The sequence below is a fragment of the Salminus brasiliensis genome, chromosome 14 (genome assembly GCF_030463535.1).
Source record: "Salminus brasiliensis chromosome 14, fSalBra1.hap2, whole genome shotgun sequence".
NCBI classification, from domain to species: domain Eukaryota; kingdom Metazoa; phylum Chordata; class Actinopteri; order Characiformes; family Bryconidae; genus Salminus; species Salminus brasiliensis.
In genome coordinates, this window is record NC_132891.1 from 4,508,809 (window position 1) to 4,536,495 (window position 27,687).

The 27,687-nt window shown below is 43.2% G+C and overlaps 1 protein-coding gene across 7 annotated transcripts in view; it reads left to right on the forward strand.

Moving 5' to 3' along the window:
• Positions 1 to 27,687, forward strand: part of iqsec1a (IQ motif and Sec7 domain ArfGEF 1a) — a 178,831-nt gene that overhangs the window by 60,645 nt on the left and 90,499 nt on the right. Inside the window, exon 1 of one of the 7 annotated variants that reach the window (XM_072656348.1) lies at positions 5,114 to 5,295. The exons of 5 other annotated variants lie outside the window; for them this stretch is intronic. In XM_072656348.1, coding sequence (XP_072512449.1) covers positions 5,273 to 5,295 — 23 coding nt within the window. In that variant the 5' untranslated portion in view covers positions 5,114 to 5,272. Of the gene's footprint in view, positions 1 to 5,113; positions 5,296 to 26,815; positions 27,451 to 27,687 lie in introns of those variants that run through there. One more of the 7 variants, XM_072656345.1, reaches the window with a different exon arrangement.

Consider the following 27,687-nt stretch of genomic DNA (forward strand, 5'->3'; position numbering starts at 1 on the left):
TTGGAGGAACTGTCTCTACTGTCCAAGGAAGAAGGCTTTCTACTAGATTTAATTGCACCACCTTACCTCATCTTCCCCAACTCCTCTTCTCGAGAGGGACTAGAAAGCTGTGTGTGTCCATTTGCAATGGTGTCAGAATTGGGTGCAATCCTTTTAAGCAGTGTGGCATATAGTGTAGCACAGCTAAGCCATTACCACTGGTGATGGTGATAAGGATCAGTAAGTTCAGTATTCAGGAAGGCAATCAACGTTCATTATATATATAGAGAGAACCTATATATATGTATCAAAGTTAATTCCATATATATCAGCATTCATTCCATTTATATCAGCATTCATTCCATTTATATCAGCGTTCATTCCATATATATCAGCGGTCATTTGATATATATCAGCGGTCATTCAATATATATCAGCATTCATTCCATTTATATATCAACGTTCATTCAATATATATCAGCGTTTATTCAATACATATCCGCGTTCATTCCATTTATATCAGCATTCATTCCATTTATAACAGCGTTTATTCCATATATATCAGCGGTCATTTGATATATATCAGCGGTCATTCAATATATATCAGCATTCATTCCATTTATATATCAACGTTCATTCAATATATAACAGCGTTTATTCCATATATATCAGTGTTCATTCCATTTATATTAGTTTTTATTCCATATATATCAGCGTTCATTCAATATATATCAGCGGTCATTCAATATATATCAACATTCATTCCATATATATCAGCATTCATTCCATTTATATTAGTGTTTATTCCATATATATCAACGTTCATTCCATATATATCAGCGTTCATTCCATTTATATTAGTGTTTATTCCATATATATCAGCGTTCATTCCATTTATATTAGTGTTTATTCCATATATATCAACGTTCATTCCATATATATCAGCATTCATTCCATTTATATCAGCGTTCATTCAAGTCAAGTCAAGTCAAGGGGGTTTTATTGTCATTTCAACTACATACAGAGTACACAGTGAAACGAAACAACGTTCCTCCAGGACCATGGTGCAACATAGACAGTGCATACAAGACACAAGTGCAACACAAACAAACAAGTGCGGACAGACAACACAACACAGTACAGACCAGAGAATAATAAATAATTGACGGTAGTGTGCAAATTGTGCAGTGTGTAATAAATAGAGTCCAGTGAGGTAGTAAAGTTATTAGTGCAATGACTTTGTGCAAAAATGCTTCCCCTTTTTTCCTGGGGTAAATGGTTGGAGAGAGAGAGAGAGGGAGAGAGGGAGAGAGAGAGAGAGAGAGAGAGAGAGAGTGTGTACCAGAAAAGACATCAGGTCAGAAGTTGAGTTGTGTTGAGGAGTCTGATGGCTTGGGGGAAGAAGTTGTTGCAGAGTCTGGTCATGTTGGACCGGATGCTGCGGTACCTTCTTCCTGATGGAAAGAATATTCAATTCATTCAATATATATCAGCGTTTATTCCATATATATCAGCATTCATTCAATATATATCAGAATTCATTCCATATATATCAGCATTCATTCCATTTATATCAGCGTTCATTCCATTTATATCAGCATTCATTTAATATATATATCAGCGTTTATTCCATTTATATCAGCATTCATTTAATATATATATCAGCGTTTATTCCATATATATCAGCATTCATTTCATATATATCAACGTTTTATATAACTATAAATATATATATATATATATATATATATATATATATATATATATATATATATTTACATTATGGAAACCTGTGAATCTTCTTTATCAGTTAAGGTCTTCAGGTCTTCTTTATTGCACACTGGGACCAGTTCTACACATTTCCAGTCATTCACATAATAACCATGAATATTTCATACTGGCCACAAAAGCTTTTTTGTCTTTACCACAAGATTACAAGGATCCCAGAAGGGCTTTTAAAAGGCAGGAACATCAGTAGGGGGCGCCCTCCACCACTACAGCTCCTGAGGGATGGCTCTTAATTGGCTCCTTTGGTGTCTGCCCATTCAGTCCATTTGTGGAAAGAGAAGGCTGAGCCTTCTGACTGCAGCCTCTCCTCCAGTTTCCATGGAGACCAAGGAGCCAATAGCACGCTCCAGCCTGGACTGTACCAAGGTGAGCAGAATGAGGGGTGTGGGCTTGGCTGTGAACCGCTTACGCGTGGAGGAGGCCATGGCTCATTAACTGTAACCTTCCTGCCAAGCGTTTCGCACATTAGTGTGGCTGTGCATTATTGGCCCTGGATGACCCATAGGCAGTCCACTGTTTGTGTTATCTGCAGGTCTATATTGTGTAATGTGTAGTTTCTGTTGTTATGGTCAATTAATAGCAGATGGTGGCTTACAGTTGTGTCCAATGGCTAAATCCGTAAGGACAGGGCATTTTTTAATAGCCAATTTCAAATATTTTGATCAGATTGCCATTATTTACTATATTCAAGACAGAAAATTTGTATTTATAGTTATATTTTGAAAAAATATATTAATTAAAAAAAGAGCAACCAGTACAATGTAATTAGCTTAATGCTAACATACTACTAGCTTTTTTCCCCCCTCATTTAAAATGTTGGCATTTTTACAGCCCAAACTATTACAGACCTAGCTGTAATAGTAACGGGTTGCCCTTATATATTCATATAGACATATACACATATATTCTTATGCATTTTTGGGCACCCTTGGCCACCCATTTTTATGGATAAGTAGTAAACACAGTCTCTGTAGCTAATCATAAATAAAACACTCATTTTTTTCTTTGACGCTTTTTTTTGTTGTAGCTAAACTTCTACAAATTCCTGTATCTGAAAAATACCCCACTCTTTATATAGAAGGTCTCAAAATCGTAGATATTCTTAAGTGCAGTACTGCCAATGCCACTGGCAGCAACACAACCTCAGAGCATGATAGATCCTCCCCCACAGTTGGCAAGGTGTTCTTCCCCACATGGACATGTAAGCTGGGTCTGTACTGTCTGTCCAGCATGGGCCAACTACAACGCTCCTAAGTTCAGCCATGTCCAACATCCTCTGCTGCTGTGTTCTCTCTTCACTGGCTTCCTGTAGCTGCTGCCCAGGTCATCAGATTCAAACCCCTGACTCTGGCCTACAAAGCCAAGACTGGACCAGCCAGCCCCTCCGTACTTGATGGCGATGGTCAAAAGCCAATCTGCACTGAGAGCCCTTCCAGCTTCAAGTACGGCTCGGCTCGACCCGCCATCCTTTAAGATCCATGGAAGACGAGCGTCCAGACTTTTTACTGTCCTGCACCGAAGTGGTGGAACGAGCTTCCCCTGGGTGTCCGAACAGCAGAGTCCAACACTCGCTGTCCTCAAACCCAGACTGAATACCCTCCTCTTCTGAGAATACTTGGGTGAAAAGTAGAGTACTATGGCCTCCATATTGACTTGTGTTTAGTAGAGTCTAAGATTAGAGGATCTCTGAATTCTAGTCTATTTAAACTAGCTGAGGTTCTTCTTTTGTGAGTCGCTCTGGAGAAGAGCGTCTGCTAAATGCCGTAAATGTAAATGTAAAAGCCGCAAGCTGAAACGCTTGGATATCTTTTTAAAGCCTTCCTTTGCTTTGTGAGTTTTCGGATCTTTAGACTGTTGCTGACTGTAGGGTGCGTTTCATTTGGCCAGGTGTGAATACAGTCATTGCAAAACAGCTGCACCGAGACCCTTGATAAGAGGTGGTTTTGGGCCGGTCCCGAATGAACTCTGGAGCGGTTCATTTGTAGTGAAAACATGATCTGACCCTGATCCGACCTCATCTATCAGGTTCTACTCCACAAGTCTGAGGTAAACAGCTCCAGCAGCCAGGAATCTGCACTAGTTCAGAACACAGGACCATCTTCCAGTACTTACTTTCTGGCTCCCGTCTCAGAGAGATATGACCAATCAGCGGAGAGAACGTCCTCACATGGTTTGTTGTGGTGTATTTTGGTGCGCTTGGATTTTTTCCCTGTGTGCAATCAAACCAAACCAAGGGGGAAGCGCTCCTAGTTCACACACTCCCTTACATAACTGATCAAGTGTGAAAACGGCCATTACATTGTATGAGAGACGTATGCAAGAATTATTGTTATTACTATTATTATTATGTATGTATTCACATGTATCACATATTACATGAAGGTCCTTACATATATATATATATATATAGCTATATTATTATTACATCATAACCTCATATAGTGAAAACACTTTGAAGAGTCAGCTGACCATTCCTAATTACAATTGGTGATGTTCCTCAGGCCTGATTGGCTAATCAAGATCTGAGACCTTGTCAAAAAACCTTTACGTTGACTTCTTTAACCCCTTAGGCCCTGAATGTAAGCCCACATTCTTTCCCACTTGTCCATAACTACATTATTATAATAATTAACATCAGTTTCATAGGCCCTAAAATAGAGCCCTGTGGGACTCCACAACACCTGCTACACCCAATAATATGCAATACGTTCAGTAAAGGTGGTGCACGTATTTGTCACTGTACAGTGTACACTGTACAGCGAAATGTGTCCTCCGCATTTAACCCATCTGGTAGTGAACACACACTCACACACACACATGTGTTAGGGGCAGTGAGTGGTGGGCAGCCAACTCCAGCGCCCGGGGAGCAGAGAGGGTAAAGGGCCTTGCTCAAGGGCCCAACAGTGGCAGCTTGCCGAGCCCGGGAATCGAACCCACAACCCTGTTATCGATAACCCGGCGCTCTAACCGCTGAGCCACCACTGCCCCTAGTATTAGTGTTAATATCTGAATAATAAACATAAGTTTCAAGGTTACAGCTTTTTCATCCTTCCTCAAACAAACCTCTCTCATACAAAAGAGGTTCCGTATGTCACCAGGAGTGGTTCTTGGTTCTAAGGCGTCACTCGAAGAACCCTGGAATTAATGTTGACGAATAATAAGCATTTCCAAAAAACGCTGGGATTGCGATGTGGTGCATCACTGAAACATGTGACCCCCACCTATCTGCCCCTGCTGTGCATCTTGAAGTCCACCCCCCTGCTTGTGTACATTTGGTTGCATCCCGTGCGAATGTGTGATGCGCGCGTTACATCACAGCCTGCTGACAGTGTGTTGTTCTATTGTGGAGAGCCTGAATGAAGCAGCCAAGCCTGTGAGCCAGCGAGCACGCGCTAAAGTGCAGCTCCCGTGCCTAGTCTTCCACTACAGCCTTCATACACACACACACCCCCACATACACACGCACACACACAGCACGTGCAGCAGACCTCCACCCAGACCTGCCATGGCGTACAGACTCTCCAAAATGTGAGTAGCCCATGTGTTTTAATCTGATCAGCAGAACGGACGGCTCTTGTTGTGCTTGGCTGTGGGTGTGTAACGCAGGTTGACGCTCTGCCTAATTGACTCGCTGAGTCACGTCTTGCTTGTGAAGGCTTAGGTCTCCTTCTGTGTGCATCTGTGAGAATGTGAGTGTGTGTGTGTGTGTGTGTGAGAGAGAGAGAGAGAGCTTCAGTTGTAGGTAAACACACTGTTCCGCAGGGAGGCTGTCACGTGAGCAGCGGCTGCTTCCAGTGATAAAGAAAGACAACAGTGCTCAGGTAGGCGATGTGTGCAGGGGTCACAAGTACAAAGCCTCGGCAGTGAGGGGCAGGACAGAGCTGAAGAGACCAGGCGTGACAGAAGCTCGGAGGAGAGACAGTGAAGCATGTTCGTGCTGCTGCTGCTCTGTTTGCTGAGCAAAGTTGTTTTGCTTGCATTGTATAAGAGATGAGAAGCTTGTGTGTGTGTGTGTGTGTGTGTGTGTTCACTTTTGTACACCAGAGAAACCCAGGGGTCTCCTACATCACTAACAACATGACCCTGACTTTGTGATTTTGGAAAATCTGCAAAAGCTGAAGCATTTTTAAGGTTAGGGTTATATGTAATAATATTACATTATTATTATTATTATTATTATTATTATCATTATTATTATATGTGTATACCTATATTTGCTTACAAACATATAATAGACAGGAGGCATTGTTATTACATATAGATACACATATAGATTCATATTCCTATAACATATATAAGACATATGGGGATGTATTATTTCCTCATGTACCTCTGTCCAATCATATACATATACATAGTTAAATATAAATAAGACATATGGGAAATGTATTATATATATTATATATTATATATGTATACATGTGTCACATTTAACATAGGTACTTACATATATAGACATATGGGCCATTTTATTATTACCTGATATATGTACTGACATACACATATACATATGCATTTTTAAATATACATATACAAAGACATATGGGATGTATTATTGTTGTTATGCCATATATGTATTTACATATACTTCTGCCACATATTGCGTATAGGTGCTAACATATATAAGACACATAGGCCATATTACATATACATATATATATAAGACATATAGGCCAAATTATACCTAGATATATGTACCTACATATACATATGCCACATATTACGTATAGGTACTTCCAACGCATTATCATTAATATTACTACATATAGGCACTTGCCTATATAAGACATATGGGACATATTGTTGTTACTACATATAGGTACTTACATGCAAAACCATATCACATTTAGGTACATATAGATATAAAAGATATATAAAAGATATATAGGCCAAATACTACATATATGTACTTACATAAACAATATATATATGGGGTGTATTTTTTCACATATATACTTACTAGGTAATTGTATCATATTTATAATACATATGGGACATATTCCTAATACATATCGGTACTTATATATGTACATAAAACACATGTGACATATAATTATATTTATATACATACATTATATGTATTAAATCTATGTGTGACCTTTGTATGAAAAGACCAGTGTGTGTGTGTGTGTGTGTGTGTGTGTGTGTGTTTGAGGGGGTCTTTTATGAAGCCTGTCTGTGTTTGTTATTCTTGACTCCTCACTCTGCTGCTCTTGCAGCTTGTGTGCATCTCCAGCTGATTTGGGTTGATTAGATTAGAAAGTCCTACTAACTTCAGGTCTGACTCACATCCCTGCGAGCTAGCTCCGAGAACAGCCGCCTGCATCGTTACACAATGGCCCGAACCCGCGGCCTGCTTTTGCGGCTAGCTGACAGTACAGGCTTTCGCGCTCTTTCCGGGAGTGAGAGCTGTGTTGACACGTGGCTGTAAGACGCAACACCCTGAAATCATGAAATCACTGACGCTTCCCTCACCTCATCCCAAATATCGGATACTTCTCCTTCTCCTCATGAGCGCTAGCAGCATTTGTCGAGCACTAATCATCTGTCCTCATGTGCAAATAGCAGCACCACGTCTGTTTGGGCATGTGTAATTAGCCTGGATGTGTAATTAACCTGAAGTTTGCCTGTATCTGACATCATTATGCTCCAGATCTTGTGGTTGCACAGCTGTACGCCTGTGAAATCTATGAGCCGGTATCTGCAGTTTGCCTGAACTGAGCCTGTGTCTGTCTACAGCTACAGCCTGCCTCCATCCCTTCCTTTCTTGCTTTTCTATTCAAACACCTTCCTCGCCTCAAATCTCCTGTTGTATAATAAAGAAAAAATGGCCATCTGTTTTCTGCTGAGCGTATGCGCCGCTTCGAGTCTAAAAACAGTGGCGGGGAGAGAGCTGGAGTGTTTAGCGGAGGCCAGAACGCCTCGGGCTGGGATATCATATGACCCTCTCAAGGTGACTGTGACCATGAGCCGCGGGTTAAAAGCCTTGTCCTTTCTCTACACAATCATCTGCATCACATATTGTCTCCATAGTACAGCTTAAAGCGAGCAGAGCTTAGATGATCATAGAGCCTGTACTGTACAGCCCAATGTCAGCAATGCTAAGAGGGGCATGCTAATGACAATACAATACAACTGCATTTAATACACCTGCACTCATTACTGACACAGATGTGCAAATGCACACAAACGGCTACGGCTGTACTACCAATACATTAAGACTCTCTGGAGCAGATATATTAACATGAACCGATTATTGGCACCATGCTGCCTAATGCCAGGCGTGGGCTAGTAGAGGGGTATAAAGCCCCCCAGCATTGAGCTGTGGAGCAGTGGGAGAACTGTGTTCTCTGGAATGATGGATGGTTGGAGCTCCATCTAGTATTTTAGGAATGGGTTGGAGAGTTGGGTATACATATATGAGGTAGGGTGGTGATCTTCCAACATCCTGACCATGCTCAATTTTCAATTTTTAGTAGAAAGCTTTCGTCTTTCCTGGACAGTAGAGACAGTTCCTCCTAACAAAAGCAGGTTCAGCTCTTTTTAATAGCCGGTGAGCAGGTGTCCCAATACTTTTGTCCATATAGTGTATGTGCTAATGGCTTTAGAAAATCTAGGTGAAAATGCACATATGTAGAGGTGTATGTCTGGAGGGACGTGGTTCTGTGGGGCACTAGGCCTGAGCAGGCTAGCGGCTCACTGGTGCAGAGTTGCTGGTTCACAGGATGTGTAAAATATTGAAGAACTATGAGCTCAGGGAGAAATAACTCAGTCTGGACACATTAATGAACCGTTTTCTTGTAACCAGTGAGAATAAACTCCCTGTTTCACTCAGTATTAGCTGTCTGGCTAAGCATTAAGGATGCACAAGGTGGTGCACATCACAGTAGTGGTACTGTAGAACACAAGGTCCAGTTAGGGATGTAGTGATTCACAAAATTCATTCATCGATGCAATATGAACAGTATGATACAGTGGGGGGAAATTTCAATGCAGCAAAGATTATCGGCCTAAAATAAAAATAAGGAAAGCATTTGATCATTAATTTTATCAATTAAAAAAGGAAAATGTTCATCATTATTGTGATAAATTACATCACAATGAACCTGATTCATCTATTTACCACCAGTTATTTTACATCAGCTCAGCAACAGCCAATCAGAATGGACATGTCAATGAACTCATGCATATTAATGACCATTGTCTGCTCATTGTCTGTTTGATGGGTTAATCAAGATGAAGCACAACACCCCTGGGATTCTAATACAAGAAGCACTGTTTGGTAAAATATTGCAGCAAATAAGTGAATTAAAAGAATATATTGGTTAAATAAACAATATCAGCAGTATCAAATGCAAGGAACGAGCTAAAAAAGTAGAAGTACAAGCCTTAAAAGATACGGTATCACAGTTTTAGGCCTCGGCACAAACTTTCCATGCGGAATTTTTTCGCGGGACGGTGTGGTGTTATGAATCGTATGTCATTCGTATGAGGGAATGAGGAAAAAGAACCTTCTGATAATGAGTAAAAAATGTTTTACCATGACACTATTCCTACTTAATGGCACAATAAATCTGGCCCAAAATTATTTTTCTGAGCATATTGTGGATAATCCGTATTTAAGAATATGTGCCAGTGTTTTTTTTTTGTTTTTTTTTTACATGGTCCATTCCAACTTATTAGATGGCAGAAAAGAATATTGTGACATATCATATTCAGTGAACAATTCAAATATCGGGATATAATTACGCCATATCGCCCACCCCATGTGAAAATGTGCTTTCCAGTCCAGAAAGTCCAGTGCTTTCATCAGGAGGCCAACCCCCTTTCTTATTTTACTCATAACTAAGAAATGACCTGAAATGAACTCTGTTGTTATTGCCAAACCTGCTGTCCAGATTCCATCAGTAATTTTCATCTTCCCGTCTCATCAGTGACCCCAGAAAGCCATCTTCACAATCATTCGCTCCCCTCAGCATTGACGCCGGACACACTGTAACCGCCGCTGAGAAGCGCTAGCCCGCCATACTCCATATACACACACCCCTCCCAGACCTCCATCGCCAGGCACGCTTGTCTAGGTCCATGAACAGAGACGTGCGCCCTGAGTTGCCGTTGGGTTTCTGACTGTATGTTTCTCCTTGTGTCATAGGTCTGTAGATACTTTGCACCAGTATTGCTGCCCTGCTCCGTTGTACAATAAGCAGCTAGCTGTGCCTGCCCCTCTCAAAGAGTGCAGGTAAGAGGCCCTCTAGTCTGGTCACGTGCCTTCCTGGTACGTGGAGGCATCCCTCAAGTCAGCGGCTCTCGTTAAAAAAAAGAAAGAAAAAGGGATAGGTAATGCTAATGTGGCTACCAGTACAATCTGTTAGTGGCGGTCTGACTGCATGCTAACTGCCACTAGCTAGCATGAACGCATGCTAACTGGCCTTCAGTCGTTATTAGCCATGTTAGCATTTTTGGTTGCAATCCCCTTGATCCCTTCGTGTACTGCGAGTGGAATGTCCATGTTTATGAATGTAGAAATAACTGGACAAGCCAGCCTTTGCCTTTTCTCGTTTATTTACTCTGCATGGTTTAGGGAATGTCGTAAGGTATGTGGAGACGTGTAATGTAAGTCTTCACCGATCAGAAACGCTAAAGCTAATGCTAATGCTAATGCTAAGCTTGCTTTTAGTCTCCACTCATCAAACATCTTCCATTAACTTCCATTAAGTGCATGCATGAACATAACTGCCCTATTAAAAGCAGCTACTGATACACTATATGTCCAAATATTTGTGGACACCTCTTCTAATGAATGCATTCTGCTAGTTTAAGGTGCCCCCATAGCTTGGCTAGTCCCTGTAGAGAAGTGCTGCCAAAAGAATAGGACTCTCTTGAGTAGATGAACCAACATGAAAACCTATTGGTTTTACGTTTAGCCGAACGCTACAAACTATTCTTGATATTTTTGTCCGATTTTTTCAGTGAATCAAACTATGGATTTGAAATGATGATCCGATCAGTTTCCAGTATTTCTGGTCTCGTACGACTGGAAACAACTGCCCTGCGGCATTTTAAAGATGGCCGCCAAATGAACAGACTTGCCTATGAGGACAATGGCGTATAGGGCTAGAGGGGTATAAAGCCCCCAGCATTGTGGAGATGTGTTCCCAGCGATGATCATGGTGCTCCATCCAGCACTTTTGAGTGATGAGATGGGGATATTGAGGTGGGCTGGTGATCACTCAACATCCTGACATGCAATGAACCTCACATCCTCGAACCCTGCTCCTCCAAAATCTAGCAGAAAGCCTTCTTCTTCCCTGGACAGTAGAGACAGTTCCTCCAACAAAAGCAGGATCAACTCAGAAGAAACAATGCATGAGCAGGTGTCCCAATACTTTTGTCTTTATAGTGTATAGTTTCACCACTGCCAGCATTTTCTCATATTTGCTTTTCCAGTATAAATAAATAGAGCTGCTTGCTTTTTGTTTGTCCTAGAGCAAGAAAAGTGCGGATTAATTATATGTCCATTTCTTTCACTTGTTTTCGCTGCAAGAATATTCATTAAAAAAGCGCCGTAAGTAGAAAATCACATTGGCAGGAGATTGCCTGCCTTAAAAAGCCCCTATATTAAATGACACGGGTTGTTTAATACAATAGCGCTGAATTACGTATGGGCCGGAAGAGCTCACACACTTGCAGAAACTCCTTCTCATCACCTTGCTGATGTAGTTGGATGACGTCTTTGATTATTCATCGCCAGTGTCTTCACAGGCTGTCGCACATGCCCAATCTGTAGCCAACGGCTTGCACTTTGTCAACACCACCTTGGTGCTTGGTCCCCCCGTATTGCCGCTCCGGCTTGTCCACAGAAACTGATGAGTTTTCCCTCGCGCTGTTTGATCACACAGTCAAGTCCTAATGGAGCGCTGATTAAAGTGTTCACTCGCTCATCTCCGAAGACTTGCTGCATACTAATCGGCCCTGTTTCATTAGCGTGACGTTCCCCGTGGCCACGGTGTGATGGATAGGAGATGTTCTAGCCGTTCCCGCTCAGCCTGATCTTTTAATATACTTCCTAGCATGTAAAGAAGGGCTGGGGAAGGCCTCTGGAACAGACTTTTTAAATCCGAGCATCCGAGTGGTCAAGTGTGAGTGTTGAGCGTTGGTCTTAGTAAACAGACCCTGGTGCAGATGTTGTAGAGTTGGGAAGGAATGGCAGAAGGAAATTATATTAATATTTAGGTGTGATATGTATAGTCGTTTGCAGAAATCTAGACACCCCTGTTATTTAGAAGGTTAAGGTGGAAGTTCATAGGAGGTCAGAGCTTCTGGCACGTTCCGTTATTTGATAATTCCCCTTCTTGACATTTCATAGCAAATCTTAAAACTTCATCAAATCCATCATTCCAACCATGTCCAGCTTAACCGCTCATCTCATGAAACTGGAATCACAGCGATTCGAACCACAGCTCTGGTGTTTTTGGCATCTTCAATCCATTAAAATGTAAATTCATATTCAGCTTCTTATGAAACTGAAATGCTTTCTGGCCAGATCTCAAAGACACCGTTCAGAAAAACAGCCTGCACCTTTTAGTAGAATGTGCATGTGAGTGTGTGTGTGAGCGTGAGTGTGTGTGGGTTTCACAGTGAAGTGCCATGCGTCTGCCTTTTCTGCTAGGGAAGATAATGGTCTTCACCAGTTCTGTTGCCCACCCTCTGGAAGCAGCAGTCCTTCGAGATAGCGTCCTGCAGGGAGGACAGAGAGGCCAGCAGAGCGTCCAGCCCAGCCTAGGACTCCTCCACTCTTTCCCTTTTCTCCAGATCCTCTCGTCCCTTATGGAGCTCCTCATCCTTTACCTGCATGAGTAGTCTACATGTGGAGCTGAACCATCTTGGGTAGGACCTATCCAAGCCCCGTCCACAAATACGGCCTATGGGTACGGTTATGGAGCAATAATTTCCATAAAACCTAAGAAGCATTTGATCAGATCTTAAAAATTCATATAATAATAATAATAATAATAATAATAATCCAAACCCCTACCCCGACTGCAGGGGTCAGGGACCAACGCTGCTCATTTCTCCTCGCACCTCCTCTGACTTGCTGTGGATCGCGATTAGCTGGGGTTTCTCATTTTTGACATTTTTGGGGCTGTTTAAGCATCTCAAAAGCTTATTAATCTCTCCGACAGTGGTCAATCAGTGGGCATTTTTGTGTGGCAAAGAGTCGTTCACGTGATGTTCAGCTCCCCCAAGCAACCGAAGGCAAGGAAAAACTCCCTCAGAGCTGGAGGAAGCAAGACTCACAAGGGGGACCAGAATTACTCATGAGTTAGGCCCCATATGACTGGTGTTATGCTCAGGTGTGCTGATATAGGCATAGTAGTGATGATAAGAGTAATGAAAGCAATGATGATGGTTATTATTATTTATAATAATAATAATAATAATAATAATAAAAATATAATAATTTAATTCAGTTCAGTTCAACGTTATTATCATTCTACTAATACAGGCTCGCACACTTAATATGTATGTCTTATTAGGTAAGACATACAACAGTGTAAGGTCAGTAAACAAATACAGTAGATACAATAAATAATATGATATGAATATGATGTATACAAATTATATACAAATACAGTTAACCCACCCATTTGTAGCTCCTAGCACTAGCACTAGCAATGCTCCAGACAATAGGAGGGTAAGGACTTAACATGCGGCATTGCCGGGCAGCCAGCATGCTCAGAGGAAAGCGTTGGGTCCTCAGCTTCACCACACCCAGACGTCGTATTGGGGGGGGAGCTGTGACTGACAGGGGCCTAGTGTACTGTCTTTTCATGGGGCCCAAAATCCCATGTCCTCGCGGGTGCCGCTATCGTGACACATCCTATCCCCCCGACTGCTCCATTGGTTAAAATTGTGCACGTGATTAATTGTCCATCTTCACGCGGTCGTCGTATTTATATACCAGATTCACATTTATCATAAGATATTTACTGATCATTACTGAGAAGTTTTTATCTGGATAAATCGTCGGTATTTAACTTTATTTATTAAATATGAATCACATATCAGCTCAAGTTCAACCATATCATATTGTTGTTGCTACGCTGGCATATAAAGCTGATGCCAACGGGTAAAGCTAGCTACCGTGATAGCTAATACATGACAGTTGAAGGGGGATCAGCTCGACTGGCTAACCAGTAGCATGATAGCTAATACAGTCGAAGGGGGATCAGCTCGATTGGCTAACCAGTAGCATGATAGCTAATACAGTCGAAGGGGAATCAGCTCGATTGGCTAACCAGTAGCATGATAGCTAATACAGTCGAAGTGGGATCAGCTCGATTGGCTAACCAGTAGCATGATAGCTGATACAGTCGAAGGGGGATCAGCTCAACCGGCTAACCAGTAGCATGATAGCTAATACAGTCGAAGGGGGATCAGCTCAACCGGCTAACCAGTAGCATGATAGCTAATACAGTCGAAGGGGAATCAGCTCGATTGGCTAACCAGTAGCATGATAGCTAATACAGTCGAAGGGGAATCAGCTCAATTGGCTAACCAGTAGCATGATAGCTAATATAGTCGAAGGGGGATCAGCTCGATTGGCTAACCAGTAGCATGATAGCTAATATAGTCGAAGGGGGATCAGCTCGATTGGCTAACCAGTAGCATGATAGCTAATATAGTCGAAGGGGGATCAGCTCGATTGGCTAACCAGTAGCATGATAGCTAATACAGTCTAAGGGGATCAGCTCGACTAGTAGCATGCTAGTTATATCGGTTGGCTAATTAGCAGCATGCTAGCTACATCGGCTGGCTAACGTATTGAGTCCTAAAGGGGGAAAGACGGGAAAGGATGTGTCCCGGATGGATGGGATGTGTCACGACACCGACTGACATTGCTTAAGAATGATGAGAGGAGGACAGCGCCATCTACCCACCCGGAGAGACCACAGCCAATTGTGCTCTCTTGGACTCCGGCTGCTGATGGCAAAGTGGCATGACTGTAGCTTTGTTTAGCTGATGTGTTTCTGAAAGCTGTCGTTTTGCAGTTTGACCGTAGTTATTAATATTAACCCTGTGAGGTACATGTTTCCTGATATTTGCTAGGACTGAATTAAATTGGGCACTACTATCAATACCCAGACTATGTTGAGGGTCGATACCCAGCCATACCGAGCTGGACGATGTTGCCGTATCTACAGCAGACCATAACCAGCACAACATCACCACCCTTACACACCAAACTCCACCTGATCCGCCATAAAACATGCCCTTTAAATATCCCTCAGTGTTAATACCATATGCTTAGGTCATGTATTCGGCGCTCTGCAATAAGCTTGTCCAACCTGGTAACAGCGAAGGCCATGACCAAACGTATTTGTGGGCGGAGCATGGAAAGGTTGGACAGCTGTCCAAGATTGAGAACAGTCTCCGCTAGAGTAAACGTCATTGTGTGTTTCCTTCCTCCTGCTGTTCCACTTACTTTCTGAGGAGTGAGCGATGCTCTTACTGCAGTGTAGACGCTGATGGTTTTGCACAGTAAGAAAGTCTGAAGCGAGGGAGTAATAAACCTCATTTTAGAGTAAAAAAATAAGCTGCATGCTTTGAGGAGTACAGTCATTAATATTACGGGTACTGTAGCGACTGTATTTTTAGTTTTTTTGTGTGTGTTTATCCCATAAACTGTCGTTTAAAAGTTTGGAATCAGTATTTTGAGTAATATAAAACCAATAGCGGCTGCAGAAAAGCAGCGTAAATGATGCGAATGATTTCAAAGGAATAGGAGGAAGATTAAATAAAATAAATAATAAACGCTGGATGGGTCCAGAATGATGCGCAGAGGTCTGTAAAAGCAGACTGAAAGCTGTAGATCATGAAGAATGACGTTACACTAGAAGTTAATAGGTCCAGAATTGATCATATTTTAAAAGCGTTCCTCACATTTTGAGGCTGGAAAATGTAAATTTTGAAAATGTTTGAAAACATTTATAGATGTTGTCATCAGGTTGAATGTACATTGGGACGTCAGGTGACTAAAGTTTAACGTTGCGATGTGAAGTAACCAAAATCCGACGTCTTCCAAACGTCACATGCCAACGTCAGATCAACGTCTGCTAATGTTATAACGTTGTTAGATGTTGATTTCTTGATGGATCAAAGTCATCCAGGTGTTAAGAAACTAAAGTTCAACATCTGTCAAACCCAGTGTGTATTTCTGACAGATGTGTGACAGTGATTTTCAACCAACATTCAACATCTGTCTAATGTTGGAGATTGATTTAAACTCAGTGTTGAATTTTGATGGATGTGGCTTTGATTTCCAAACACAATTCAACGTCTGTCTAACGTTGCAGCTTAATATCAACCTAATGTTTATCTTTGATGGCTATGTGACTTTGATTACGAACTAAATTTAACATCTATCTAACATTGAAGCTACCTAATATCCTATCAACCTGATATTGTTTTTTGATGGATGTGGCTTTGATTTCTAACTAAAATTTAACATCTGTCTAATGTTGGACCTTAATGTCAACACAATGTTGTTTTTTGACAAATAAATTCCAACCACAATTAACGTCTGTCCAATGTTGGACCTTGATGTCACACCCAATAATTGTTTTTGACAGATGTGGCTGTGATTACCAACCAAAATGTAACATCTGTCCAACATTGGAGCCTAATGCCAGTGTTGTCCTGGTGTGTGACTTTGACTTCCAATCAAAATTTAACATCTGTCTAACCTTGGAGCTTGATATCAACCTAGTGTTCATTTTTGAAAGATGTGTGACATTGATTTCCAACCAAAATTCAATGACAACCTAATGCTCATCTTTGATGGCTAAATTTAACATCTATCTAACATTGAAGCTTAATATCAATGTAATATTGCTTTTTGATGAATAGTGCTTTGATTTCCAACCAAAATGTAACATCTGTCCAACACTGGAGCTTAATGTCAACCCAGTGTTGCATTTTGACGGGTGTGTGACTTTGATATCAAGCCAACATTCAACATCTCTCTAACGTTGCAGCTTAATATCAGTCTAATGTTTATCTTTGCTGGCTATGTGACTTTGATTACGAACTAAGTTTAACATCTATCTAACATTGAAGCTTGATATCAACCTAATATTGTTTTTTGATGAATGTGGCTTTGATTTCCAACCACAATTAACGTCTGTCCAATGTTGGACCTTGATGTCACACCCAATAATTGTTTTTGACGGATGTGACTGTGATTACCCACCAAAATGTAACATCTGTCCAACATTGGAGCTTAATGTCAACCCGGTGTTGTCCTGGTGTGTGACTTTGACTTCCAACCAAAATTCAACATCTTTCTAACGTTGGAGCTTGATGTCAACCTAATGTTCATCTTTGATGGCTAAATTCAACATCTATCATTGGAGCTTGATATCAACCTAATATTGCTTTTTGACGGCTTAGGCTTTAATTTCCATCCAAAATTTAACATCTGTCCAACTTTGTTAATTGTTTTTGATGGATGTGGCTGTGATTTCCAACCAAAATGTAACATCTGTCTAATGTTTGAGCTTGATGTCAACCCAGTGTTGAATTTTGACGGGTGTGTGACTTTGATATCCAGCCAAAACGTCTGTCCAACGTTGGAGCTTGATGTTAAACCTAATAATTGTTTTGACGGATGTGGCTGTGATTTCCAACCAAAATGTAACATCTGTCTAATGTTTGAGCTTGATGTCAACCCAGTGTTGAATTTTGACGGGTGTGTGACTTTGATTTCTAACTACAATTGAACATCTAGCTAACGTTGAAGCTTGATATCAACGTAATATTGCTTTTTGATGGAAATGTGTCTTTGATTTCCAACCAAAATGCAACATCTGTCTAACGTTTGGAGCTTGATGTCAACCCTGTGTGGATTTTTGATGCATATGTGACTCAGTGTCTGTCCAACGTTAAGAGTCCGAAGTCTGTCTGACATCAAATTGAGGTCCGGCGCCTGCTGGGACAGTATTATTATGAGAAGTGATTCCAAACCTCTGAACGGTGGCGTATGTCCTTGCCTGGCATGTTGTCTTGAAATGTAATAAAACGCAAAATAAAGGTTTATTTTTTAAAAAAGCAGAAATATTTCTCAGCTCGTCTCGTTCAATGCTTTCACTGCTGATCCAACGCTGATCCTCACTTCACCTGTTCAGGTGTTGACCTTCCAAGCCATGTGCAGTGGGTCACCTGTGTTTTCTGAACACTGTGTTCTTGCTGTATTTGCTGTATTTGCTGTTGTCCACAAGGGGGTGCAGCGAGACAGGGCATGCACTGCACCACAGGCTCTGCAGATGTCCTCCACGCACATGAAAGACACTGTGTTTAATGCAGCCGTAATGATGGAGGCTGGGTAGTGGAGCGCATCAGCACACTGCTGTGTGTGTGTGTGTGTTTGTGTGTGTGTGTGTGTGTGTGTGTGTGTGTGTGCTCATGCTAGTTTTCAGTGACAGCTTTGGATGTAAGCTGCATCAAACAAAATGATATAAATAGTGCTCTCTCTCTCTCTCTCTCTCTCTCTCTGTCTCACTGTCTCCTTTGCTCTCTCCATCTCAAAAAGTCTGTCTTGCTCTCTGTCTCACTGACTATTCCCTTGATCTCTCTCACTCTCGTTCTCTCTCTCTCTCTCCCTGTCTCTCTCTCATTGTCTTTCTCTCTCTCTCTCTCATTCTCTCTCTCACTGCCTTTCTTTGACTCTCTCACTGTATTTATCTCTCTCACACACACTGTCTTTCTCTCTCTCTCTCTCTCATTCTCTCTCATTGTCTCTCTCTCTCTCACTGTATTTCTCTCTCTCTCACACAGTCTTTTTCTCTCTCTCATTCTCTCTCTCACTGCCTTTCTTTGACTCTCTCACTGTATTTCTCTCTCTCACACACACACTGTCTTTCTCTCTCTCTCTCTCTCTCATTCTCTCTCATTGTCTCTCTCTCTCTCTCACTGTATTTCTCTCTCTCTCACAGTCTTTTTCTCTCTCTCATTCTCTCTCTCACTGTCTTTCTCTCTCTCTCTCATTGTCTCTCTCTCTCTCTCTCACTGTCTTTTTCTCTCTCTCATTGTCTCTCTCTCTCTCTCTCTCTCACTGTCTTTCTCTCTCTCACACACACACTGTCTTTCTCTCTCTCTCTCATTCTCTCTCATTGTCTCCCTCTCTCTCTCTCACTGTCTTTCTCTCTCTCACACACACACACTGTCTTTCTCTCTCTCTCTCTCATTCTCTCTCATTGTCTCTCTCTCTCTCTCTCTCTCTCTCTCTCTCTCTCTCACTGTCTTTCTCTCTCTCTCACCGTCTTTCTCTCTCTCACACACTGTCTTTTTCTCTCTCTCTCCCTCTCTCATTGTCTTTCTCTCTCTCTCTCTCTCATTGTCTCTCTCTCTCTCTCACTGTCTTTCTCTCTCTCACACACTGTCTTTCTCTCTCTCTCTCTCTCTCTCTCTCTCTCACTGTCTTTCTCTTTCTCTCTCGAATGATGATGGTGCTCTATTCAGTACTTTTGGGATAAGTTGGGGATGAATGAAGTGGGGTGGTGATCTATCAACATCCTGACCTCGCTAATAAACGCTGGTGTTGCTGAATGCAATCACAGTAATGCTCCTCCAAAATCAGGATAAAACTTTTTAAACTGTTGATTTCAGAAGAAACAATGCATGAATATATGAGCAGGTGTCCCAATACTTTTGTCCATTTAATGTACTTTGAGTCTGATATAGCGTACACTACTCCAGCTCATCCCAAAAGTATTGGACGGAGCAACCAGTTACACCACTGCTCCACAGATCAATGCTGGGGGGGCTTTATACCCCTCTAGCTCATGTTTGGCATTGGGCATAGGCTCAGACATACTGGCCAACAGCCTCAAAGACCAGAAAGATCTTGATTAATCCTGATATCACCTTTTCCATTACTTTTTCTCAGGTCAGTTCTCTTTATACATGTATTGATTTCCCAGCTCTGTTGTTTTGCCTCCACACTGACCTCTCCTGTAGACTGTTTAGCATTGATTGATTGTGGGAGGCTGGTTGAGCTGTGAAGGTCAGGATATAGCTCAGTGTTGAATTCACTCATTCCAGATAAACATCTACGAGATATTCATCAACCTTTTGTATTTTGCAAAATTACAACAGAATTTAGCCTCTCAACCCATCTGTGGCAGTGAACACACACACACACTAGTGACTAGGTGCAGTGATAACACACATTTTAAATGGTGGGCAGCCACCTCAGTCCCCAGGGAGCAGCTGGCGGTTAGGCTACCTTGCTTAAGGTCACCTCAGTCGTGAACATTGAGGCAGGAGAAAGTACAGTTCCTTCTCGCCCCCCACCCCACTTTTTTCCTGCTGGTCCCAGGGATTGAACCAATGACCTTCAGGTCCCAAGCAAGCTTCTCTAAGCTTTAGGCCGTACTTAGCCCATCTGTAAAACATGCCCCAACCCCCATTTACTTGCCTGCTGGTCCCAGGGATTAAATCAGTGACCTTCAGGTCCCAAGCAAGCTTCTCTAAGCTTTAGGCCGTACTTAGCCCACCTGTAAAACATGCCCCAACCCCCATTTACTTGCCTGCTGGTCCCAGGGATTAAATCAGTGACCTTCAGGTCCCAAGCAAGCTTCTCTAAGCTTTAGGCCGTACTTAGCCCACCTGTAAAACATGCCCCAACACCCATTTACATTCCTGCTGGTCTCAGGCAAGCCTTTCTAAGCTTTAGGCCATACTAAGCCCACCTATAAAACATGCCCCAACCCCTGTTTACTTTCCTGCTGGTCCCAGGGATTAGACCAATGACCTTCAGGTCCCAAGCAAGCTTCAGGCCGTACTAAATCATGCCCCAACCCCTGTTTACTTTCCTGCTGGTCCCAGGGATTAGACCAATGACCTTCAGGTCCCAAGCAAGCTTCAGGCCGTACTAAATCATGCCCCAGCCCCCATTTACTTTCCTGCTGGTCCCAGGATTTGAACCAATGACCTTCAGGTCCCAAGCAAGCTTCTCTAAGCTTTAGGCCATCTTTTGCCCATCGCTAAAACATGCTTGAACTCAAGCCAGAGTGAGCAAACTAGAGTCCAAAGACACCTGAAGTTTAGATACTGCCTCGTAAAAAGTACTGAGACCTAGAAGAAGTACTGAGAAGTACTGAGACCTAGACACAAAAAATGCAAAATACTCAGCTTGGCTGTCTGGACACCCAGGGGAAGTGTGTTCCATCAGCTCAGCTCCAGAACAGAGAACGCTCTAGATGCTTTGCTTCCATACATCACGAGGGATGGCTGAGTCAAGTCGAGCCGTTCTTAAGACCCAAAGGGCTCTTGGTACGGATCTGGTTTTGACCATTGCCATCAGATAGCGAGATGCTGAGTCAGAGGTTTGAATCTGATGCAGGCAAGTATCGGAAGCCAGTGAAGAGAACGCGACAGAGGAGTCACAAGGCTGACCCGAGGAAGATTATTCCTGAATATTAGTGCACATTATTAGTCTAACTCTCAATGGGCCATAGAGTTTTTGGCTTTTTGAGGATAATATTGGTGGATGAGGCCCGGTGTTCTGATATGGTTTAGTCTCAATCCCTTTCTTCATTTCCTAATAATGCTGGCTAACTCAAAGTTCTGACCTGCAGCAGACGACTGGAGAACGTCGTATGTGGAATCTACTGTCTGCATGGTTTAAGAACAAGTGGATGCACATCTGCTGACTAAGCACAGAGAAACTCAGCAATATCTTTCCCCAGCCTGGGGAAATGCTCAGCAGTGCTCTTGTCTGCAGAAGCTCAAAATGCCACCCAGACAAAAGAGCCCTGTGTCGTTTCTCAGCTGGAGCTACAAATGAGAGCATGCTGACTTCACACACCGAGTGATCCTGAGAAAGAGCAGGCTGTAAAAACTGTAACTCTGCAAACAGGATCAGCTCTCTCTCTCTCTCTTATCCCCGTCTCTACCCCGCTCTCTCACTCTTACTCAGAATCCTTCTTCCATGTCAATAAAGATGCCAGCACACAGGTTCTTTGGAGCAATTCCACTGAAGAACTCTGCAGAGTTAAAGGTCTTGGCACACCCCTTGACATCAGCAGAGTTATGGACTACACATTGCCAGCAATGCTACAGGCAGCGGTTAGAGCTCCGGGCTATTGATGAACCCACAAGGTTGTGGGTTCGAGACCCAGGCTCTGCAAGCTGCCACTTAAGCAAGGCCCTTCACCCTCTCTGCTCCCTGGGCGCTGGAGGTGGCTGCCCACTGCTCTGGGGGTGTGTTCACTAGTGTGTGTGTGTGTGTGTGTGTGTTCACTACCACAGATGGGTCAAGAAAGAGAGTGTTTGGCTCTGAGTGGTCCAGTGGACTGTCCAGGCGCCCGGGTCATGCTGCTTGCCATCAGCAGCCGGAGTCAGAGAGAGCACAATTGTCATTTCAGGGGTGGGATGATGGCAATTCCTCCTTACATTCCTTTCTAGTGTGATGTTGGACATCACAGCCGTCTGTTCGATGTTGTAACGGAGCTGGGGAGAGGCACTGGCTGGAGGTCATATGAATGGGGATTTGTTAGAAATTGGGTAGAAAATGGAATAAATTATAAAATTATAAAAATAAATAATTATAAAAATAAATATTTAAAATAAAAATAAATATTAAAGTAATTATTTACAAAAATATGGGGTGGGTCTATATAGAACCATGACAACCCAAAGAATCATTTGGATTCCTTAATAGTTCTTCGTCAGGTTGAATGATTTTTATATACCCTTTTAAAAGAGCTCTTCATAGCACCCAAAGGATCCTAGGGCCCCTTTTCAGTCCTATGTAGAGTTTCTCTCATAGTGTAGAGCCATTTATAGGGCTTTAATTACTGGCAATGAGACACTTAACATATTTACAGGTCTGATATGATATTCAGTTCTGAGCTGAAGATTTGATTCCTTTTTTTTCATGTGATTTTTCCCTTTTCCACGAAAGTCTACAGAGCTGTAATTAAACACTAAACAGATCAATATAAACGCCTGCTGTGCTGCCATCTAATGAAATAACCCCCTAATTAAAACGAAGGCCCAGTCATTCGAGCATTGAGTGTGCGCAGAGCGTAAGACCCCTTCCCGCCCACTTTAAACCTGACAGGCTGCGGCCTGATGCTTCTATGAAGGTGAAGGAGGAGGAGAGACCCCTGAAAGACGATGAGGGGATGCAGGAGACTCGTTTTTTCCCCCAAATGTTACTGAGAGCAGGTGGCCTGGTGGTGCAGCTGCAGGGATCTGGGGTTGTGGGTTTGATCCTCGCTCTGGTCTTCGAGGTCTGTGAGGAGTTTGGTGGGTTCTTTTTTTAGAGGGTACCTGCAGGTGCTAGATGAGTCGGAAAGGCTATATTATCCCTACGTACTGCCAATAGAATAGGACTCTCTGGAGCAGATTAACATGAACATATTGTTATAACACCATGCTGCCTAACGCCAGGTGTGGGCTAGAGGGTGGGCTAATACCCCCCAGGAGTATGTGGCAAGGTGGGAGGGTTATCATCCAACATCCTGACCTCACTAACGCTCTCGTCACTGAATGCAATCAAATCCTCACAGCAAAGAAAGCCTTCTTCCCTGCACAGTAGAGACAGTTCCTCCAACAAAGGCAGGAGAAACTCTTTTTGATACCCTTGATTTCAGAAGAAACAATGAATGAATGAATGTGCAGGTGTCCCAATACTTTTGTCCGTACAATGCAGCATTTTTCCTTGATTATGTGATTACACGTGTGTGACTAGTTATCTATCCGTCTTGCTGATTTGAGTGTTTTCGGTGCCTGTAAAGCTGTGTGTACGGCCCACTCACTCTGCTTGAGTGCTATTACAGTGAATCATGGCATCAAATGGGTTCTGACAGCATGGAGCTAGCATAGCGTTGTGAGGCTATATAACAGTGAGCTCTCAGCATTTGACACAAATGGTCATTTAAGCCGGCGGAGAATGCTGATTTGATGATAAAGTAATGAAGGGTAGCACTGCAGTACTCTCAGAAGAGGAGGGTCTTCAGTCTGGGTTTGAGGACAGCGAGTGTTGGGCTCTCTGAGCCGTTCGGACACCCAGGGGAAGTTTGTCCCATCACTTCGGTGCAGGACAGAATAAAGTCTGGACGCTCGTCTTCCGTGGATTTTGAGGGATGGCGGGTCGAGCCGAGCCGTACTTGAAGCTGGAAGGGCTCTTGGTGCGGATCAGGCTTTTGAACATCGCCATCGACAAGTACAGAGGGGCTGGCTGCTCCAGGCTTGGCTTTGTAGGCCAGAGTCAGGAAGCTACAGTGAAGAGAGAACGCAGCAGAGGAGGAGCTGAACATGGCTGAAGTTAGAAACGTTGAAGACGACCCGACCCGTGCCGCTGCATTCTGGATCAATTGCAGGGGCCTGATGGTGCGCAAAGGGAGTAGAGCACCTGGGTGACTCTCTGGAGAGGAAGGGTCGAATTCTACACCAAGGCTTTGTGCTTCTGTAGATGGAGTGACCAGTGAGTTCTCAGAGGAGATGTGCTCTGTCTTGCTGGGGTTGAGTTTGAGCTGGTGGGAAAGAAGGGATGAGCTTCCAACCAGCTTGATATCTGTTGATAGAGACAGCCATGGAGTGGCTAATGAGTGGGAATGGGACGTTTCCATGTTTGTGTCTGGGCTCTTAATGGCTGCTTCTTCCTCCTCAGTAACTCTGTGCACAGTATGTGCTCTGTCTTGGCTGCAGGACGGATGGTAAAGCTGTCTTTTTTGCAGGACGTAGGTAAAAAGGTGAGATGGGAAGAATCAGTGAAGGTGCTGATGGCTCCAGAACCTCTTGCAGAGAGCAAGGAAGGGAAGGGATGACGATGATGGAGTAGAGAGGAGGATGGTGCTGAATAATGATGAAGGCAATCCTTCAGCTTGACTGCAGTGGGATTTCTTTACGTCATGGTAGCCCAGCTATCTGAGCCATGGGTGCATTTTCTTATAGTCATTTCTCTGAAGTATTGGAATGGGATCCTGACTGGCCTTAATATCCATACTTTGACCAGACATAGATCAGCCATAACATTAGTACTACCTGCCTAATTCTGAGTAGGTTGCTTGCATGCCACAACACATCTCACCATTTGAGGCATGGACTCCACAAGACCTCTGAGGGTACCTGTGGTATCTGGCACCACAGCATTGTGAGGTGGGGTCTCCATTAGCATCAGTTCCTGGATCCTGTTGCAGGTTCACTGGTTGTCCTTCCTTGCATCAGTTCTGGTAGCGTACGATTGCTGCGTACTAGAAACATCTAGCTGATGTTTCGGAGATCTGGTTCTGACCCATTTGTTCTTGTCAGTGTCTTTAACACCTTCATCACCTTCCAGCACTGACTGTTCACTTGCTGCCTTGACAAATGCCTCTGTAGATGAAGGACATCCATCAGACTTTCACTCAATCAACTGTCGGTGGTGCTAATGTTATGGCTGGTCCGCGTGTGAACAGTACAATAGGACAAGGGTGACCATACGTCCTCCTTTTTCCCAGACATTATCTAAAAACAAATGTGTCTGTCCAGGATTTCTGTGACTTGAGTGAAATGTCCAGGATTTCGCACTGATTTCAGGTCAGCATTAGCTTCCACTTTCACTGTACATTCAGCTGTAACCCCTTAACCCCAAAGATAACAGTTAGATGGTGGAGTGCCACAGGGTTCAATTGTAGGGCCTATGAAAGTGAGGGAAATTGCAGCAGTAATAAAGTGTGGGCCTACATACACTGTGTAAAGCGGTTAAGGGGTTAAACACAGCTCTTTAAGCCCCGCCTTCTTGCCACCACACTTAGTCGATATGTGCGTATATATAGACCACATGCTGAAAAAAACCCCCACAAATGTAAATAAACACATCTCTTATATAATCATGGGAATGCATAAAATGTTATGTGCATTTTTAAAATAATATATATTTTTTAATAAAATAAATAAATAATTTATTAATTAAGAAATGACCTATTTGAAGCCGCCGTCCACAACATAATGGACGATGTACGCCTGTATGTGTCCACTGTCCTCTATATTGTAAACCTAAATATGGTCACCCTTGATTTTACACCTTAACAGTGTTCACCTGGTTTATACACTGTATGTCCAAATGTTTGTGGACACCCCTTCTAATGAATGAATGCATTGAGCTACTTTAAGGGTGCACCCATTGCTAACACAGATGCACAAATGCACACACACAAATAGTTTGGTTCTCAAGATACAGTACTTAACATACAGTACCAGTCAAAAGTTTGGACACACCTAGTTGAATGTGTGCTGATCATTTTCTCAAACACATCTGATCCAGATGTTTTCGTGAAAGAGGATACTGGAGACACACGGGTACTCACCCATTCATCTAGGCCTGAGTTGTAGGACCGTGGCAGTGAGTGTGAGTGTGTGTGTGTGTGTGTGTGTGTGTGTGTGTGAGGGTGGAAATAAACCAATATATATCCTTAATAGCTGACATGACCCAGTCAGCTCCTTTAAGTTCAACCTACAACTTAGTCCTACTTGAAATCCCCCTCCAGCCACGACTACGGTGGATACCCTTGTGTCCCCAGGGTTCAAAAATATGGTCACCCTGATGATCAGCACCAATTCAACCAGGTGTGTCCAACCTTTTTTGACCTGCAGGGTGAGCTTGCATGCCATGTCAGTAAAGACTCTAGTGTCAGAGTCTTCCAGGTTTCTGCTTCAGTCCTCTGATGTTTCAGCTCTGTCGCCAGCCTGGACGTCCGTGCCTGTCGTTATCAAAGACGCAGGATTTTCCAGGCTCCTCAAATCGAACGAGGAGCGCTGTAGACGATGCCGCTTGTAGCCCAACTTACTTCTCCCTGCTCTGTTCCAATTACATCATCGTACAGAGGATCGAGGGAGTTCCCACCCTGCTCACAGCCTGGCCAATCAGGTGTTGTCAGCAGAGCATTTGCAAGTTCAGTAGTGGTGGTGTTGCCTGGCAACCGGCAGTCGGCATATATATATGTGTGTGTGTGTGTGTGTGTGTGTGTGTGTGTGTTCGGCTCTCAGCGGATGGCTGCAGCCCAGAAGCGCTCACTTGAGGAAACCTCGGCGGTTTGCACCTCAGAACTTGTTGTATTTTGCGGCTGGATGGAGCTTTGTGGAGGACCTCAGTGCTGGACCTGGATGTGAGAGCGCAGGCAGTAGAAAGGCAGTTTCTGCATGTGCATGTGTGGAAACTGCTCTGCTCAAGCTCCTGGGCTTTTCTGTCAGAGGCTGCTGGTAGCAGATTTGGGGTGACCTGGATTTTCTTTCTTTATTTCTTTATTTATTTTAAGGTACACAGCTGGAAGCCCTCCAGCAGAGCTTTGACCATACGGTTTCCTGCAGCTCCTGGATGCCCTGGGTCACAAGGACGTGCCCTGGCACCAGCACCAGGTCTTCTGCTTCATTGGTAGCCATGCCATGTCTGTTTGTCTCAGCACACTCTCAGCGCCACCTGGGTGTCAGGTGTGTGATGCTGTTCATCCGGCCGGTGTGAATGAATGTCATTGGGTCTCGCGCCCTCCTCCTCTGGGCACTGGTGATAATGGATGTTTGTCATTTGGACGCGTGACTGAACCTCACGACCCTGGAGATGCTGCGCTTTAAGGCTCTGTGCTTAGACTATTGGCAGTTTCTATGCCTTCAGCCTTCCAGTGGCTTCTTCAAAAGGTAAGCAAGGTGATCTACGGTTGACCATAAATGCTGCACGGACCTATTGTTAATGTGCTCCACATAGGATTTCACATTGGGTTAAGGTCAACTTCGAGCTCCAGTAAGGGTCGAATTGAACCTGCAGTCACTAATGCTAATACTGTTGTCACCTGGTTTATACTGGACACTGTATGTCCAAATGTTTGTGGACACCCCTTCTAATCAATGCATTCAGCTACTTCAAATTGCACCCAT